This window comes from Nicrophorus vespilloides, unplaced genomic scaffold (genome assembly GCF_001412225.1).
Source record: "Nicrophorus vespilloides isolate i.1.1-1 unplaced genomic scaffold, Nicve_v1.0, whole genome shotgun sequence".
Taxonomy (NCBI): Eukaryota; Metazoa; Arthropoda; class Insecta; order Coleoptera; family Silphidae; genus Nicrophorus; species Nicrophorus vespilloides.
In genome coordinates this window covers 55930-76800 of record NW_017097173.1, presented here as the reverse complement: position 1 = coordinate 76800, position 20871 = coordinate 55930, and the positions used below count along the sequence as shown (strand labels likewise).

Genomic DNA, 20871 nt, shown 5'->3' with positions numbered 1-20871 from the left:
GTATGTATTATTATTAGTTTCATTATCATCAAGTTCTATAAATTTTTAAACCTATTAATTCTATCACAATAAGAATTTAGCCTCTACGTTGTTTTACAATTTCAGCCACAAAAAAAAATAATAATTAAACACATACAAATGAAATATAGAGTAGAAAGTCAAATATAAATAAATACTGTACGATGTTTAAATATAGGCCTCATTTGTTTCTTTTTTAGAATTATTATAAATTATCACTTAAAAATAATAATAATATCGCTAAGATCTATTCGAAATATGTGTTGTGTGAGTGTACGTGTGTATTCAGTATTAGTGATTATTATATTATATATATACTGTAGTATCCATAGTTTCGCTTATTGTTTCTCATCAGATAGTTTTATTCTCGGTAATAATGTTTAAAACAAAATTACTTCTAATGTACATAAATTCTTTGTATTAATATATATATATTTTTTTTTTAATTAAAAAAAAAACGACTAGTGCATTTTGTTGATACCGTTTCCATTCGTAAACCGTTCGCATACAAAATTGGAAACCCACCTGGAACATACAAAATAATCCCGATACCTTCTTTTACGTTTATACAGTTAATAATAAGATATAATGAAAAGAAGAGAAAACATGTTAAAGGTATTCGTGGAATTTTATTCTATGCATTATTATTATTCAAATAAACGAATGTGATCAAAATCGTCCTCTTTCTCCGGCCCTACGATACATTGATAACAGTAGAACTTAAAAATACTTAAACTTATTCGCTACCCGGTGATCGTGGAGCTCTCACCTGTTTTTCTTTTGCTTTGTTTTTTTTTTAAATACATATTGACTAGTTTAGCAAGTGCGTCGGCGGTCGTTTGGTTGTCTGGGCTTTGGTGATGGACATTACAGCGGGGTCTCCTTTCGCCAGTGGAAGCTGTTCGTCTTGGTGCTGGGATTCGCACCGCTCGCGGATTTGCGTAAATTCGCCGCCGCCGAGTCTAAGCCGTTCTTCACGTTCGCCACAAGTCGAAGCGCGGGATTCGTCACGATTCCGTTGCGTTTCGGTTTAGAACTGAAATTATAACACAAATTTGTAATGAATATTAACAATTATCAAATGCACAGTGAAGCCTTTCGAACATCGAACGTTCAGTTTTGTGCTCGTATTATCTCTGCTTAATTGCACGCTCAGCTGTAGATAAGAACAGTTGATTTTTAGTAGTAAGATGATATATTCTCATAAATGTTAATTATTATTATGATTATTTCATTAATGTTTCATGCGTAAAAATGTAAGATTGATAAATTAATTAAATTGATTCACGCAATTAAAATAAAGTCACCATTGTTTCTATTTGCATACATTTCGTTTGTATTACCTTGATGAGTTATTACTATCCTGACTCTGATTCTTCGATTTGTCTTTGCTCTCGCTTTTTGATGCTCCATTGCTAGTCGAGTTACCGAGAATGATACGCATATGGGTATCGCGCGCAAAGTGCGGATCCGGAGCTTTGGAGAGATGGTTCTGCTTCAGCACCGGTTGATAAATGTTCATCCCACCTGGCACAGAGAGATATAAAAAAGATAATTAGTAAATTAGTCCTCGACTGACAGCCAACGTCCATTAAATATTATGTGTAATAATAATAATTCAACAATTTCGCGCGTCTATGGATTCGTTTGCTTATTTAAACTACCTTTCAAGTACTGGAATGCATTCCTGAACTTACTGAATACATTTGGAACGAGCGAATCGTGAACGGGACTAAGTGGAGGTGAAGCATAGATAGGGCTTTGCGGTTCGCTCTGGAGAGGCGATAACAGCTTACTCAGAGGCCGCGTCTTCGCGCCTCTGGTGCATTGTTGCAACTGCTGCGTAAACGATAACGGCTGCAAATAATAGAATGATTAGTACTGTCATTGGGATTGAAAGGGAGAATATATCGTATATACCTGTGATGTTGCGACAGTCTCTCTTTGTCTCTCGCTGGCACCGCTTCCACCACCTCCACCATGCCGACTAGAGTGACTCGATCCGGTCAGGTTTGAACTGGATTTGCTATTTGAACTGTGATTTCCTAGTGACACCATAGACCGGCGCTGCTGGTCGCTCCAATCTGTAGCGCTTGGGTACAAAATTGCAAACGACGGTTTCGTTTCAGTGGTGGAAACTGCAATTGAATATAAATACGATAACATATTATTGCAAAACTTATCGTCTTGACGTTTACCAGAATTAATGCTGTTAGCGCTGCTACTGGTGTGTGCAGTTTTGTGACTCCTTGCGTTATACTCTTCCAACAGTCTAACGACTCCACGATGACCGGATTTGGCTGCTACTCGGAGGGCGTTCCTTCCGCAGGCGTCCGAATGGTTCGGATCCGCGCCGTGTTCCAACAACGCAACCACGCACTGCTCGTGTCCCTCTTGTGCTGCGATTCCTAAAGCTGTGGCACCTTGGTTACATGTGTGATCTGGCATTGCCCCTTGTTCCAAGAGTATCTTCACGATTTCACTGTGTCCTTGCCAGCTTGCCGAATGAAGGGCTGTTCTGTTCTCTAAGTCTACAGCATCTACCTTGGCCTTCCCTGAAGTCAATAGAAGCGTTACCATTTCCGTGTGACCTTGCCAAGCTGACACGTGTAAGGGCGTGCGGCCCTCCAGATCTCTAGTCTCCACATCTGAACCTTCCTGAATAAAATGCTTGGACATAGCTAATCTGTTGTCCAATGCTAGCACGTATAAAGTGCTGCGACCATCTGCATCTTTCATATCGATATCGGCCCCATCAATAAGTAGAAGTTGCACAATATCGTAGTGTCCTTCCAAAGCGGCCAATCTACAAATTAAAATTTGTTAGATATGCCCTAACTGCAAACTTAGAGTAAATGAAACTACCTCAATGCTGTTTTACCGTCATGCGGACGTTGGTCGTAATCTGCACAATATTTATCGATGAACAGGTTCACCAAGGCAGTGTGTCCACCTTGCGATGCCAATGCTAACGGTGCTTTTCCTTCGTTATCCGTCTCGTCTATCCTGGCGCCAGCTTCCAATAGCGCCTCGCAGACATCTTGATGACCTTCAAAAGCAGCGTAATGCAAGGGAGTCCAACCTGAGTTATCGCGGTGCTGCTCATCTAGACCGCGATCTAGAAGCTGGCGGACGACGTCCACACAACCCTGAGCAGCTGCTACGGACAACACGGTTCGTCCTTCGGAATCCATCGAATCGATGCAGCAGCCCCAAAACAACAAGAGCGCAACTACGGGGGCGTGACCCATTGAGGCTGCTGCCCACAGAGGGCTTCTGCCGCTGCTATCACAGTGATCTACATCAGCTTCATTTTCTAACAATAACTCGCAAACATCCCTACAAGAAAACAATACGTATAATATAATCAATGCATCTGATATTATTTTAAATTTGCATACTTGTGTCCTTCGAAGGATGCTACCAGCAGTGGTGTCATTCCTTCTTTATCTTTATGATCGACACTTGCGTCTCTCTCTAGCAGTGTTGCAACTACTCCAACGCCGGGAGTTCGCGGAGCGCATAGGGCAGCTACTGACAGAGCCGTTCTACCATCTGCATCAGCATGATCAATGTCAGCGCCGTGGTCCAACAAATGCTCCACGATCTCGGCGTGACCCATATAAGCGGCCGCGATTAAGGCTGTGCGACCTTCGTGATCAGTTAGATTCACGTCGGCTCCATTCTGCAGCAACACTTTGACTATCTCCTCGTGACCTGACCAGGCGGCAGCCCTAAGGGCTGTTCGATTTTCAGCATCCATGCTATCTAAGGAACATCCGTGTATCACTAGTAGCTCGACAACTTCTGTGTGACCGCCCCAAGCAGCTGCCCTAAGAGGCGTCCATCCATCCATATCGGCCTGGTCTGCGTTGGCGCCAGCCTCCAACAAAACCTTAACCACTTCCGTCTGACCAAGTCGAGATGCCACATGCAGCGCGGCCTGACCATGAATGTCGTGCAAATCGAAAAGAGGTTCCGGACTGGGTTCCGATGAAGACGTTGCGATGGACACCTGACTTTCATAGTCACATCCTTCCAGATCATTTTGTTCGACTGCTCCTGATTCTAGAAGCAATTTCAATACTTTCGGATCAGTAGGCAGGAACGCTCCAAAATTCACGCCAGCCATTTCATTCCCCTCCAACAGACACTCTTCAATATTGCAGCCGCTCAATATGAGCCAAAGCACTGTTAAACTGTGGACATCCAAGTTAACTTTCGTATTGCTGCTAGCATCGTTACCCTCCACAGCCTCCGTGGAAACAAGGGAATGCTGGTGATCCTTGTTTCTATCCTTCTTAACTTGTGCGTAAATGGGAAAGTCGTCAGGACGTGGTTTCTCTTCCTGCACCACAAACTCATCACCGTTATTTTCGTCGCCGACAAAACTGGTTTCCATTTGCAGATTATCAAAATCGTCCTCCATTTTTTTCACTTCTTCCAAAGCTTTCAAATCACAGTATATTTCCGTTGCTGATTTATCTAGTGTGCCATCAGCGACAGACATTTGCCTGCGATCTTGCGACATTTTGAGGTGATGCTTTCCTTCGGACTTCTCATTGAGATACTGTTCCATCCTGGTGAGATGGAACGCATAATCATATATCTCTTGATTGTTCAAATATTTTGCGTGCAGTGTGTAGTACATTGCGAGGATGATGTGTCCCTCGTAGATGTTGCACAGGTATTTTTGAGTACAGTGCTTTATGTCCAGCAGCCATTCCGAGAAAGAATGATGGAATAATCGAATCGTTCCGCTCCTCGACACGACAATTATTCGCCGCAGAAGTTGAAATCGCTTTTTGAAATCATCTGCAGACACACTATTGATTCGCATAATATCATACAAAAGGCTTTCGTTGAGAGCACATTTAGCTGCTAGTATTATGTTTAGCAATGGCTGCACTTTGGCGAATTGGCGTCTATTAAATAACCTTTGACAAAGCCACAAATAGAGACCGTTGAGGGTGCCGGGTATTTCGCGTACTTCCCTCAAAACGATAAAATTCTCGCTAACACCGTCCAATACTTTTTCTAGATAGAGAAAACATCCATTGCTTTTAATGTGAAGTTGGTTAAGCATTTCGGCCGTATCTCTAGAGATGTGTTGCCTCAAACTATTTTCCTGGTCCAGTCGAGCTAGGATGTACTGCTGAACGTCTCGTACAACTTGCGATTTCCGCAGATCATCGAGACTTAGTTTCCTGAACCCCGTGAACATCTTCGCTATACTCTTGGACTGTTTGCGTGCCGTGCATACCAGTAGGAGCCACTGCGGAAATAAATGATGATGGTTGGCTAATAACTCGGCTATTGTCTTCGATTGAGAACTCCGGTCTCGAGGTTTCGAACGCGTAAGCGTGGAGTTGAGGTAAACAAAGGAATGCTCGTCGATAGAGTCGATCAATAGAAACAATGAAGTTTTTGGCGGATCGATCTCTAATAGTGGGAAGAGCAGCGCTCTCTTCAGACAATCGTCCGGATTAGATTCGATGTTCTTCGCCCGCAAGGCAATTTGTATTTCAGGATCAGATTTGAGTTTTTCCAAGTAGGCGTCAGCAATCAGAGTACGCGGGTTCACAGGGAGATTCGGGACGGGAGGTGTAGCCGACTCGGTCGTTCTATTAACCTCCTCGTTAGTTATATTGCTGTAGAGATTCTCCTCGCAGATATTTTGCTCGTAAGTGGTGTTTTTATCGTCAGAGGCTAATTTGCGTCGAATGCTACGCTCTTTGTGGCTTTCAGTGGAATGGTTCAATATTTGCGTCACCAACGAACGCACGAATTCGCTGAGCGACAGACTCTTCTCGTTGTGCCCTTGAAGGAAGTGATGGCCCAGCAGCCTCCTGTTGAGGGCTCGCTGTTGCCGACCGCTTGGTCCCTGCGAAGGCCAACACAGTTCCGAGCAGAACGTCGTTTTCCCGCAACCGGGGCCACCTAGGATCAGATAAATAAATAAATTTTGGTAAAAATAGACAGCGTCTAACGAAAATATTTACCCAGCAAGAGTGCGCCGCATGTTTTAGAAATAGGTCTCTGGTCCAGGCAGTGCGACAACTTCTGGAAAGCCCACTCGCGGCAATAGAACTTCTTCCGGTCGTCGTGTTGCGACATCTTTCCAACGTTCTCGAGGATTTTCTACCAAAGGAACACTCCTGAGAAGCGTAATCTCTGCGCGGGTTTCCTCTCAGTTCATTCACCTACATGATTTCAATCCTTCTCGCCATTGACGTTCATGAGAGCAATACAGGAGGTGTATGATGATGGTAATTGTTCACCACGCTCAAATAACTGGTAGAGACATGTTTGATGCAATATCAAAGATATATACCTGCAACATATTACATATCATTTAGCAACATGCGAACGGAAAATATAAACACAAGCATTTGGAACATATCCAATTAAATACAAGAAACCCAATAATCTTACCACTGCTATTACCTATTAAAACCGATATTAAAATGGCTTTGCTCTGGTGATGATAGCCAGAGAGATACAGCTTAAACGAGAATGCAGCGAGCGACTGAAAGAAGCACGTCGCGTTTGCCAATTGAATTACAAAAAAATAGTATATGGAAAGTAAGAGTGACACACAATAGCATCAATTAAGAAGCGCATACTTCAACTTCGCAACGAACGGAAGCCAATGCGGAGCGGCAGCCCAATGAAGGCGATTGCCTCGCAGTAACTCTTTTAGAAGAGAAGGATCTAGTACGTAACCGAACCTGCGAAATGTTTATTTACGTTCCTCTATTGCATTTTTCGTTTCCCTCTTCGCAGTTCGAAAATAGGAAAAGAAACCTTCGGGCACAATGTAACACCCGCCGACTGCCAAATCAAAATCAAAAGAGGACATTTGAATTCGCGCCAGGAGCGGCCGGCTGTGATAAGGATATATGCTTATACATACGTACATATAAACATTTATATGTGACAATTTATGATGAGACAGCGTCAAGGCATCTTCTTAATATCGCCGAGCCACCACTTACGACACGATACAATCTAATAAATTCGAAACATTTTGAGCAGCAATCGCTGCAAAATCATCTACAAAATAAATGTTCCTTGACCTGCGGGCGTATGATGCCTCTTGCACTCATTAAACTTGCAAATTATTATTTAGTTTTGCATTCAATTAACATTCCTATAAGCCACTCGGTATTTCAAATGGAAGCTAATATTCATTATAATAAAATGAAATATGTAAACCGCAGCCGCGCGACCGGCAATTTAAACGAATGCAAATATGATAACTTCGCAATAAGAGGTTTGCATTTCGTTGCAGAAATGGCAGCAGCCTGCAGCAAATTGCTGAAAATTTTGATTACATTAGATAAATTAAAGCTCAGATGATAGTGTTGTACTATTTCCAAAAGAAACATAACCAGAATATATAATTGTTAAAAAATGAACTAAAACCATGTTTCATAAAATAATTGGATTGTTTTAGATAAATTAAAAATAAACTCGTAAAAAAACTATAGAATTTACATTCCGGCATTGTTTTAAAAATTGAACACAATTACATCGGAATTTCCGGAATTGGTATGCTGTTCGATAAATATTTACTGCAAATAAAAATTGAAAATATTTACAAAAGCGAGAACTAACCGATTATTATACGAAAATCGATTAGATACAATGAGCAAAGTATTTAGCAAAGCAAAAAACAAACTAAATATTGACAAATATTAAACATTGTAATCTTGTTCCATTCGCATTTCTCAGCAAGCCGCTTGTTTGTTTGGAATCATTTTTATGCCAGGCTCTGACCTAGATGGGATCGGATCTTATAACATACTTGCGGATGGAGGTATCGTCATCATAGGTCTTCACCAGCAGACGCGCATTGCAAAAAACATTTATAGTACATGTGTTCATGTATATAGAGACCGCGCTCGCTGCTTACGAGCAGAGCTCCAAATCAACCGCGTGTTAAAACGCTCATATCTCCAGTATCTTTTCCTATCGTTAAATAAAACCAACGATTCGAAGAGAATACGGGAAGCTTTTCATCGTTATCACAGATTGCTTTACCAGGCTTTTACACATGTCGTTGTCGCAGGCATGAGAATAATATTTTTCAGTTGGTTACAATTAAAGTCCATTTTTTTTAAACTTAAATTTCTTCATACAATAATCTGTTACTTTGATACTTTTAATTGTCGATATTAACGGTATGAATATAATTGTAAAATTATAACTGTTAGAAATACTTGCTTCTAATATTATTATTTCAAATAAATGTATCATTACTGATTTTGTTAATTAAAAATAAGTTATTTTTAACTATAATGAAAAAAAAAAGATTTAAAAAACTTAGCTCATAATATTATTACATAAAGAAAAAGGAATATAGTACTTTCATTTATATTAGTCAATAAATCTGATGTTTCTCGTGGAAATGTATATTAAATTTTACCATAAATTTGAATTATTGGATGAATAAACAATAATCGCGTTGGACATTATCAGAATATTTCAACGTATGTTTGCAACGAATTGAAATAACAATAATATAAATGTATTTTTATTACTGCTTGAAACGCAACTAAAAGGTTATTGACCATATAGACGGGGAGTTTCATTTCCGCCTACAAGATAATGGAGTTTATACTAAATACACAGAAACAACGCTATCTCACAACAACATCGATAGTAAATAAACCGTGTAATCGATATTATAAAGATTTAGAGGACCTATATCTAATAAGTGTAGTAGTAATCTTGTATAGAATCTCAACAAGAATGTGTAATACTTGTAATAGACGCGCGTGCGGAGAATTCGTATATGAATCTGTAATTTGCAATGATCAGTCCAATCATTTTAATTTAGAATATTTCTTTTCTTTTAATGAAATGTCAATGTCAAACGGAATAGATACAAGTAGATCAGATCGCGTTGCCTCTTCAAGGTCGATGTTTCTGCAATCGGTTGATAACGCCGTTCATGAACATGAGGTGCATGTGCTGAAAAAGCAATTTCCTGCAAGGCGAAGTTCTTGGCTCGCATAGTTAAGAGCTGCATCCGAATAATGATCGTAATTAGGATTTTCGCATCCGAGAGATCTGCGTCCTAACTGATTGAATCTTTTTTGAAGTTAGATGCGTGCGTGTTTCCTTCCTCTCACTCTCTCAATTGAAAGCGCCGATTTGATGTCTTCGCCGACAATATGAGAATTCCCATTGAAATGGAATTTTCTCCGGGTTACGGGACGAGTTGCGTAACTCGGCGGCCGAAGACAATGGTCCGACGGTTCCGGCGACTGCAAAATCTGTACATTCAATTCGCTATTATTTGTAACGTTCCCTCCGACGAGACGGTACAGATTCTTTCCGTCTTTTCCACGCGCCTCGTCGCTCTTTTGTTTCTAACGGATAAGCGTAACTAAATTTAGAATTACTCGAAAATATAATCTCCGCGTGATTCTTGTGTACATATCCATGCACATGTTAATTTCCGTTGAGAAAGATTCGAACACTTAAACGAGAAGAGAGAAAAAGGAAAAATATTATGCGCGTTTTAATGAAATTACCGCTCCACCCCGACGAAACGTTGCCGGTATAATTTCTCATAATTCATAATTCCGAATAGAATGTAAATAAGTTGCACAATTTCCCAGTATGAGCTTCGCGCAGATACATTATATTTAATTATAGTTTATAAAATTGTTCGCTGTTGACAGCTGTTACCAGGAAAACGGGCAATCTAAATGGATTATGCATACATAGTATTTTCAGCAAGTTTCAAAATACAATGAATGACTATATAAAATCAGTTAAATAAACAATGTTCCATAAATTCCAAGCAAAAATCCAATTAACGAATAAACCAACTTCATCATTAGAAATTACATTTATGCTATTATACTAATATTGATTAATTTCATAATTTTATAAATTAATTATGAAACGTAATATTTAACTGAAATATTGCGAATATTCATATTTATTAATTAACGCCTTTCGAAGACGTGTGCATTAAAAGTATTGTATTATAACAGCAAGCGCTGTTCATTTGTCATCAATCGAATGTACGAGTTAGAAATATTTGTAATTATTAAAATAATATCTTGATAGATCCGCGTACTTAATAGACTGAAGTCGCCTTGGCAACAAATACAGATTTCAGTGGAACCTGGCACGATTTTCCTCATTAATTTCCCTCAAAGTTTCAGACTTTTTTTTTTCGAAGAAATTCCACAAACGTTGTTCACTTCCTGCGGTATTTATTTCACTTTAAACCACTCAAGAATTATAAATCATTTTACTTCTATAATCATCATTAATTATTTTTGTTATAACTGTATTCAAGTTTAGTTTCATTTTCAATTTAAAAACCGTAATCACGACTGAAATAGGTTTCTGTAAGCAGATAAATAATGTCACTGTTTTGACTGAGTCAAAAGTCTGTGAAAGTAACAAATTGTTTTGTAAAGACTAAAACATTTTGTATATTGTTATCTAAGTGAAATTCCCAATGCAATTGTTAATTTATCGAATCTAGAACTGTTATCGCTCCACGGTGCTGTAAAATTGGGTCTAATTCTATATCTCCTCTCCTCTACACAGTTTTGATTCCGAACGATGGATATCAGGAAACAAAGTTTGCTGACGTTACTCGCGCCGGATGAAAATCCAATAATTGCATCACAGCATCTCCAGGAGCTCAATCCACTTGGAGCCTGGAAAGCTCATGAAATGGCGAATTGAAGTGAAACTAACGACATCAGCACATGTTACTTTTAGCATGAAGCAGTATTTAACCCTTAACAGAACTCAATAATTAAATTACATTTCAGTTGATTATTTCATGACATATGTCATGAATTGTCAATCTCTTAATAATGTAACTTGTATTTAAATAGAATGCTTTGCCACGATGATAATATTGACAAATCAATTAGATAAGGCCCTTTAACAAACATATGCTAATGAAGAAATTATTTATTTATTCATTGATACAATAACATTGCTAGTATTGACATCTTTCTATAGATAATCTTTATTGATAAATAAAAACTAGTAGTAATAATATTAGACAAAATAAAGAATAAATTGTTTTTTTTTCATCTAAGGTTTTATGTTGTATAAACAAATAAATATAAAATATTGATGTTAGAAGAATTTTTGTTTTTTTGTTTGTTATTGTTTGATATATGGAATGTTTAATAACAAGATAGGAAAACATAATAAATGTCTTGGTTCACGTATTTTTTTAGACTAATTAGAAGCCAATCCTCTCAACGAATTGAAATGAACAATAAAGAATTTTTTAATTGTAATTGTAGTATAATTAACATACATTGCGGAAGACTCTTGTTGTAAGAAACAAGAATATACTGATGATGGAGACATAAGATCTATAAAATGCATCTGTTGGCGTTAATTGCTTTTACTAAAAAAAACCTTAATTATTTTAAGAATACAGATATTCAACGATCCTTGTTTAAAAACAAAGTTGAATTAGCGTTAGTATAATAACTATGTTTAGTGCAGGAAATTGCTTAAATGCAATAAATATAAAAGACATGCAAAATAAAAACGTGTTAAACAATGTTGTATGCAATGTATATTGTCTCATGTTGTTTGCAATGTTTGGTGAAATGGACTGTTAAAATTAAGCAAGGCGAATCAAATAGGATTAGCATTCGAGGAATTGGGAATGTTTTGGGTGAATGGATTGGTTCAATGAAAGGAATACGAATACAGAAACATGCACGTAATTATGTAAACAACTAGAAAAAAAAACAAAGCTAGCTATGACTTGGGTGGCGTATATTGCAAATAACGAAGAGCCAAGTAAATTATTATGTCATCAATTTAAATTTCATAAGGTCATGTATGCAGAATGAGCCGTGACTCATTCAGCGCAGACTGATACCAATTAGGCACAGCCGTGTTTATTAAAGGTGCAAAAACCACCCTTCGGTGAAACGAAGAGGGGGTGCCTTTTTATGTGCCCGTGCGATCGCATCCCATTATTATTATTATTGGAATAAATGCGCTTCTTCGCGTCTAATTGAATTCAATTAGACTGTGGTCTGAAAGGAACGCCGAAGAGGACGGATTCGGACTTACTGTGGAACGGATTTCGATTGGACTAATTGCTGTTGCGGATGAAAGCAAAACATAATAACCGCATAATCGAACGACGTATAAAACTCTCGCTGTTGGCCTGCCTATAAATAGTGCTGTTTCTTGTTTCTTTTCCTCCGCTCTTGGTTTCTTTTTTCTTCTTCTCATTATTATTATTATTTCACTTTGACACTCGCAGGTCGCTCTTGGGCTTTGCACCGTGGGCTTCCTCTCTTCTTTCCTCCTTTCATTTTTTTTCCTCTTGTTTCACTGTGAAACGTACAAAGTGCAAAACAAACTCACCGATACTTTGGCGATTCCCTCATGAAAATCCGATGAACGTTTATTTTCCGCACGTTTTCCGCTTTGTTTTCTTTCTGGAGTATACAGAAGTCGACGGCGTTTTAATATCCTCACTGCACACCACACATAAACTTTTGTTGGTTATGACATATGCAAGGGCCGATGTCAGAAGGAGGTTGGAGATGGTGCCGCCAGATGGACCCGGAACGCCTTTTGAAATGTTAATGCTCGCTTTTTGTTCTGGTCGTCTTCTGCTTCTGCTGCTGTGGGGACAAGTCCATTTAAACTGCATGCATGCGATGGGGGCATATGGGTGTGTTTATGATGCGATGGTTCTGCCGTTGCATGGGACGCGGACCACCTCGATCGGATATTGCCGATGGTCTGTGTGTGTGAACTATTGACGCCGCTCGACCGACGGCGCTGCAACATCTAATATGTATTCATGGGATATAATAGGACCGGAGCAAGCCAGTTGGTTTGCCTCCTCTTCTATATTCAAGATATTCATTTGCATTCAACGTACGCAACATCGTATAAATTAAACGTATTCAGGCAAAAATATGATAATTGCACCGTGTCCATATTTTTCATTTACCTCCCATCATGATAGTTGCAGTTTTTCCATACTTCAATTTTGTATTTTAATCATGACTAAGCAATTAAGCAGACCATTACAATTGCATCTATTTCTAATAATTTATTTAGAGACACTGCTATACAAAATGTACAGCACGAAGATACACCAGTGGTCTATAACAATAATAAGCACATAAGTAGCACAATAATAGCGCTTTTTAACAGATCTGCATTCATCCAAATGCCATCTGCTTCTTTAGCCTGTCAATAACTGTCAACGAACTAGTAAATTTTTTATTTTTAATATTTATGATTATTTAATGTATATGATTTTCATGATTCAATAATATTGAACAAAACTCTTTTGAAACTAATTAATCGTATTCATTTGTCATTTTCCTATAACAAAACGCAAATCAATTTACTTTTTTGGCTGTTGTCAAAAACTGACATCTGACAAATTAATACTTTGTTTTCATAATTCAATAATGAAATATTGATAAATTCATTCGATGTTAAAATTGATATAAAAATAGGAAAATATTTTTTTTAATTGAACGAATTAATTAATTGTGTTAAATGAAGGCTGTATATTAATCAAGGTACAGTAATCAATTAATTGGAGCTGTTTCAAGTATTTCGTTAATTCCAATTATAATTTATGCTACAGTCATTACACGATTATTTTTTTTTGCTTACGGACCTTTTTCTGTCCTCAATTGACGCTTATCGGCCACTTACCATCATAATAAATGATCCAACTATTTACTTTTATGCGGAGACGTAAGATGGCGTTGTAATGTAACTTGTTTATTTATGTCATATATTGTGATATATTGGTACGTACACACCAAACGAAGTATAGTTATCTGGTGCATATTATGTAAATTTTCATATTTTTTTTTTCATAAAATGGAATATGATAAGTATTTGTTAAAATAATTTAACTGGCCGTGCAAGAACACCTTCAGTATGCTTAATTAAATAACTAAAAATACTATCAATTTTATACCTATTTGTTAGTTTCAGTGACAACAACTCCAATTGTTAAGAGGCTCTATAAGTTTTAATTGATCTTCTCAATGAAATAGGTAAAAAAAGGAACGTACTTTTAAATAAATAAGTGTAATTGATAAAATAAGTTTATTCTTGTTTCATTCATAATCTGGTAAATTTATACTTGTATGACATATGTCACAAAATTTGTCACAAATATTTCGAGCTCTACTACTCAAAATAGTTCTGTTCTGTTTTTGATTGTCTTTAGTACGTATACTTTTTCACATATCTTCTTGTATTATTAATATTTTTAAATATCGCTAAATTTATGATAATATCCTAAAATCATCTTTCATTTACTTCAGCGATTAACTTTTGTTTATTCCGTTACTCGATAATACGATTTATTAGATGAATAGATTATATATGGCTTGACAGTAATTATACGTGAATACATGCCGTTCAACATTCAAGAGATAAACTGATTAATTAATTAGTAATTAGCACTAAATTGGACGTTAATTGCAATTGAGATTATTGCTATTGCATTATCGTGATTGACTACGAAATCAAGTCAACATGGTTGTAACAAAATTGAATAAAAAAAATGCATCACGTTACTTATTTTTTGATAACAGTTATAATTAACGTACATATTTATAAAAAGCTGAGTGGAAGAAGTGTACTTGAATATTTTTGGGTCTCGATAACCCAAATAAAATTAAAATGAAAAAACAACATGTGATCGATTTATATGGTTACATTTCCTTATCATCCAAAAACCTGCTGTTGGTTGAACAAGTATTTAATGTCAATAATCAACTTAATTGTTTTTTTTTTTTACAAAAAACACACCTATCTTTATTTTTCTTTGAAATAACTATTTCCACACTAACGGTATCAAGTGTTTTGATTAAATTATTATCGTAATTTAACTGTTTAATAATAGATTATACAAATACAAATTTGATGGCAACAAAAAATTAGATTATTTATTATAAATGTGTAAAGCTGGAAAATTCGCGTTGCAACACTGACTAATAATAGTTGTGTACTTTATCTTATCCAGTAATTTACTATATAAATATGATAGTTTGTAATTAGAGGACGTCAACTTGAAGGAAATGACACACTTCATGTCGACATTAAAATGTGCATTGTCATGCGCGTATGTAAATAATGCAATGGGAAGTTCCATCGATATTTGCCACTTTAATATTCCGGCAGTGTCTTCTGTTTCCTTTTCGATATTTATTATTATTAGCAGGTGTAATTATTTTTTAACTGTCCGCATTACGGATAACTATTGTACGATATGTGTAAATATTACATAAATGATGTTGTGCCTTGTAAACTGGCGCTACAATACTACATTCATGGACTTTTAAAGCATCGAAGAAGTAACGGTGCGTTTGGTACTTTCCTGTACAAGAGAAGAGTTATAATTAGTTAGTTGTATACAACAATGTTTACCTGATATATATGTTACTGGAAACTCACTACTATACTGCTTATTAGGAGCTGTTTCAAATATGACTTTTGACAGACGTCTATAGTTTCAATAGACAAATTTCAAAACACATTTAAACTGAATTGTTTGTAAATTAATGTAAATTCAGTGATTTTCTTACAATCATATCAAACCATACATTTTTTTTGTCTATTATTACTTCATTATTTTCATTTGCTGAGTTTGAAATAAAAAGATAGAATTTTTAGAAATGTTGAATAAATTGAACCAGCGTTTCTCAACCTGCGTATCCACGTGATCCAATATATTTCTTTGTAGTTGTACTGCGACCTAATTGTTAGTAGTTTTTTTAAGTTCTGAGCTTTTATTCTCATTATTTCGACGATGAAATTAACAAAGTTAAAATTTTTGGATTTAGATCAAATATGCGCTATTTCGTTCCATAAATTTTGTCCATTTTAAAGACAGTTTCATAATTTTGTGATTGAAGAAATCCTTGTCTCTATTGGTAAAAGACTTAACCAGCTCATTTTCACAAGCCTCTCTTGAGGCCAGTTTTTAACCATCAAGAAAATTTTGCAAACGCCAGGTCTGGCCTATACGGCGGGTGCGATATAACCTTCCATCCAAGCTCTCGAAGCTTCTGGCGCATCTTTAAAGATGTGTACGGTTTGGCGATGTCCTGATGGAACACAATTCTGGATGCTTGACGAGAAGCCTGTTAAAATCTGGTCAGTTCTGGTCCGATGGGAGCTGCTCATAGTGGAGGATTTCCTTCCAATCCCACCAAACACACAGCAAAACCTTCATGGTTGTTAATCCGGGCTTGGCGATTGTTTTGGCCGACTCACCGCGGTTTTCATCTTTCATTGTTCTCGTATGTGACCCATTTTTCATTGCAAAGAATCGCTGGCATCAATTCGCTGCAAAAGGTTCTTTTGCGTCAATACATGTGGCACCCATACATCAAGCTTCTTCTTGAGCTTTATGCAAATGGTTCTAAACGGTTTTCTGGTTAATCTTCAGTTCCTGGACAATGGAAAAAGTGCTCGCATGCCGGTCCAACTTGTCTCATCTTCATATTTCATCTTCGACATCCATATTATCAGAATGGAAGCATTTCAACCAACGCTTTGCTATTGCATTCGATACTGTATTGGGTCCATAAACAACACATTTTTTTTGGTTCCTACTCCACTTATCCTTGGTCGTAGTGGTACTGAAAAATGTATCGAATTTTCTCTTTTTATACCTTCATTTTGGAACGCTCTACCACAGAACTGGATTCACTAAACACAAAACTTTCAAAGAACTTTTTTAAAAGCGTTATGTCGCCTTTAAGTCGCAGTATAGAATGACAAGAGGCAACTTATACATCGTGAGATATGGCTTACTAAAGCCATGTAACGAAAAACGTTCAGAACTTTTTACTTCATCCAATATGTCATGTTTAAATAATTAAATCAGGAAAAGTATTACAGTATAACTTCATCTAAAATTTGACTTTTGACAAACTGTCAATTTTAAGGTTTCCTATTATTTCTATTATTTTATATTTTAACATTATCATAATTGAACTATTGACATTTATGTTAAATAACAACAACTAAAATATTTCTTAAAAAAACAATTTTTAATTAATATTAAATTTAAGAAAAATAGATTACAACATAGATGTATATTGTTTAATAACGAAGATTGCAAAACGTGAACGTGAAGCTGGAGTAAGTGTACAGTTTTTGAATTTTTGTATAAATCTCTATAATTAATTACGTTAAAACAATTTCAATAATTTTCTAGACATTCAATCAAGAAATTCCTCGTCGTCGCCCTCGGCGTGTACGCTTTGTTCAGGACAACAATGACCAAGGTCTTCACCCCAACGGAATTCGGTAACGTGATGTTGACCAAGACCAAGTTTTTTTAAGAACAGCAATGGATTTCACATCAATTTTTAAAACGTAATTCTAAAATTTAATGTACTATTAAAAACGTATTAAGCAAAAAATGAAAATAAGTTTAAATGTCATTAAGTATTAACTTTATATATAAAAAAATACATTGAAGACGTAAATACATCAAATTAAAATATATTTCTTTTCAAAATTAGACCAAATTTTGACGTTTATGAATGATTTCATAAATGTCAAAATTCTGACGTTTGTTTATTATGATAAGTTTATATAAAAAAAAATCAGATATAATTTTGATTTTCGTCGTTTCATATGATTTTATCTCCAATATATTAAGCTCGTAATTAAGTCTATTAAATTGAATAACATTGATTTAAGAAAAATATATATATTGCAATATACGATCACAATTTCTTATCTCTAAAGTTTACATAAGTCTTGTATTTTAATCTTATTAACAAGTTATACAAGTTATACACTTTACAGATCATGAAAATAGTCGAGTTGCTTATAAAGTTGACGTTAAATTCGTATTGAATCATAAAAATAAATTTAACGAGATCATTCAGGTTATAGCCAATGTCTTTCAAAGTAGCACTAAAAAAAATAAATTGAATTATTTCAATTCAATTTTCAAATTATTGGTACTTCTTCTGTGATGGCAGATAAATGAATGATTCTTTACAGATAAATCAAACAAACTCTCCTGGTTGTAAAGAAAAAGCGTGTGTTCAAAATAAACTAACATATCTACTGTCCGTACATCTTCAACCAGATTATCCAGTGTAAATGCGAAACTTTAGGTATAAATAAACAAAGCGTAAATAGCTATTGAATTGGATACTCTTCGGATAAATCGTATTTTGTTTACAGAATCTATTCGGATTTTTTGGACGAGTGCCTCGAGCGCTATTTTTATAGTAGAATAAAAATATAAATTCGCGCGGAATCGATGGAAAACTTAAAAATATGCATATTATTTGCATGCTTGAAACGTTACATTTGTTAGACATTTTAAAACAAAGATCAATGTCATTTTGACAGTTATAAATTATTATTATTATGTCTAAGATTTGATGATTATTTATTGAATGTAATAATTGAAGAAAAAAATGCTTACTTCAAACTAATTTATTTGTGATTTCTGTTAATAATTGAATGCATTTATTAAAATCTTTGTTAGGTTTGAAAATATATTCATTATTGAATCAACGAATATAATCTTTATTTATTTATATCGGATGTTACTGTTGATTTAAAATATATATTTCCTTACACATTCGATTGCTTATTATGACGTGTATATTAGATATTGGTAATACATTTGAAGTGAATTGATAAATCCTTAATTATATTATTTCGTTGATTGGATGATAACTTTCGGTATAAATAGGCGCAGGAAACTCCTTTTCAAATCATACTAGAAATTGTAGCAGCAACCGTAAGTATAAACTAACAAATTTACAAATTATGTTTTTCAACTATTACTGTTTTGAAGATGAAATTCGCAATCTGCGCTATCGTCCTGTGCGGTTTGGTGACCCCAAACTTCGCCAAAGTCTTCTCGCCAACTGAGTTTGGTAACGTTATGTTAGCCAACGGCATCCCGAAGGGACAAATCGAGACCTGGAAGTGCATCGCCAAGTGGGAATCCAGCTACAACACCGCCGCCCACAACACTGCGAGCGGAGATCACGGAATCTTCCAAATCAACGAAAGGTGGTGGTGCTCTCCACCAGGTAAATATCTAGTCTATTTGTTTGATGTACGTGTAATGTTCGTGTTTTGCTTTATAGGCAAGGGATGTGGCATGACCTGCAATTCTTTGAGGGATGCTGACATTACCAACGACATCAAGTGCGCCAAAATCATCTACGAAGAGCACCAGAGGTTGACCGGCAACGGCTTCAATGCTTGGGTCGCCTACAAGAACCACTGCAGATGAATCAATCAATAACTACTGTATATAAACTTTCTCCACAATAAATACAATTACCTTGCATTAATACTTACTCGTAATTTACATTTATTTAAAAATATTTCCTACAATTTTCTTCAATTCTGATCTTAAATTATACGATTATTTTAAAACTGAAATGCCTAGCGCAGTCCAATTATTTGATTTCTTTCAAATTTAGTCACTTCTTAAGAAAATATTAAAATTTGGAAAACAAAATTTGTTACTAAAGAAACAGAATTGTCATTAGGTTTTAAGTCTTGGATTTTAGTCGTATTAAAAAATCGATAGTATTAGATGTAAAAGATCATGAAAAAGGACGAGTTAATGTAAATATAACTAGATCAAAAATATGGAACTTACATTTGTGTTTTAATTTGAAAAGTCTAATACCAATTTTCTTGTGCACAAATTGAAATTCTATTCGAAAACTGTTATATTTTGTTGTGTTTCTTTTGGTTTGATGTGCGGAAACCGAATTGTTCGAGAACTGAGGTTACAGCGTGTATTAAAGTTCCATGTTGAAAATTAATACAAATACTACAAGAATAAATAAAAATGAATCAATTAGTGAATATTTTTATTTTCTCTTACCTAAAAAAATGGAATATTAGAGTTTGCGCATATTTTTGTTAATGGTATATCAAAGAACTTTATGTTCCTTTAAGTCAGTGGTTTCCAAGGTTGATGTTACTACGCCTCCATTAAAAATATTTAATCATTTGGCGTCTCCCCCCCCACATTTCATAAAATTGATAAAACTTTAGCAGTCATTTGGAAAATTGCTCACTGTGAATAATATTCGCGTCTCCCAGTTTGGAAAACGCTGTTCTAAGTTGAATACATTTGTCTTTCTAAGGAATATTTAATTCAAAAATTATTTAAATAAACGAATAATAGAAAAAACTAAAGAAACTTTTCTTATTTTTTTAATGTTTCTGTTAATAATTGTAGTAAACACAAGTGATTCTCTATCTATGGGTCACATTAAATTTTTAAAGACTCGCAAAATGACAGATGTCACCTTGACTCAAAGTGTCAAAAAAAATATGTTAGAATCACCAAAAAGGTTGAGAAACGCTGGAATGGACTAATCTTAATTGCTATTTTCAAACGTTAAATATAGTAATTTAATAAACTAATACATAATTCATGAATTAATCATTTTATGACAATGGTTTCATACAGACCGATATATTGGCGAATCCGATTACCCGCACTATACGAGTTATTGGTGTATTTGTAATCGGTGGCAATCGCAAGTCCGACAACCGAAATACCGTCAATCAAATTCCCGACGTTTGAAATGTCCACTGTATTGAAATCCCGACAACCATAATCCCGACTGTATCAAAATCCCGACTATATCGAAAATGTCTAAAATAACATTTTTAAATTATTCCGGAGCGTAGTGACTTTTAAATTGTTATTAATAATAAATAATAACAATTAATAATCTAATTATATTTGAGATTATTTCATAATATTAAGGTTTATTATGAATAATTCAACAAAATCAAATAAATTAATAATAGTTTATTGTT

General features: G+C 35.5%; 2 protein-coding genes across 5 annotated transcripts; one reads left to right on the top strand and one right to left on the bottom strand.

Annotated features, from left to right (window-relative positions):
* Positions 1-169: 169 nt before the first annotated feature.
* Positions 170-12831, bottom strand: LOC108559254 (ankyrin repeat domain-containing protein 50). 4 transcript variants are annotated; one of them, XM_017916464.1, is made up of 9 exons: positions 12409-12831; positions 6021-6352; positions 3420-5958; positions 2884-3357; positions 2217-2824; positions 1939-2156; positions 1683-1875; positions 1362-1545; positions 170-1054 (listed from the first exon to the last, which is right to left on the bottom strand). In XM_017916464.1, exons 2-9 carry the CDS (start codon positions 6133-6135, stop codon positions 886-888), a joined length of 4500 nt encoding a protein of 1499 aa, XP_017771953.1. In that variant the 5' UTR covers positions 6136-6352; positions 12409-12831; the 3' UTR covers positions 170-885. The 4 variants fall into 4 exon arrangements, with proteins under 4 accessions (XP_017771953.1, XP_017771956.1, XP_017771954.1 ...); XM_017916467.1 differs by having other exon boundaries at positions 1716-1875; XM_017916465.1 differs by lacking the exon at positions 12409-12831 and adding an exon at positions 6466-6549.
* Positions 12832-18792: 5961 nt separating this feature from the next.
* Positions 18793-19382, top strand: LOC108559252 (lysozyme c-1-like). Its single transcript, XM_017916463.1, has 3 exons — positions 18793-18811; positions 18869-19109; positions 19167-19382. The coding sequence occupies exons 2-3, from the start codon at positions 18869-18871 to the stop codon at positions 19313-19315; spliced, it is 390 nt and encodes a 129-aa protein (XP_017771952.1). The 5' UTR covers positions 18793-18811; the 3' UTR covers positions 19316-19382.
* Positions 19383-20871: the final 1489 nt, after the last annotated feature.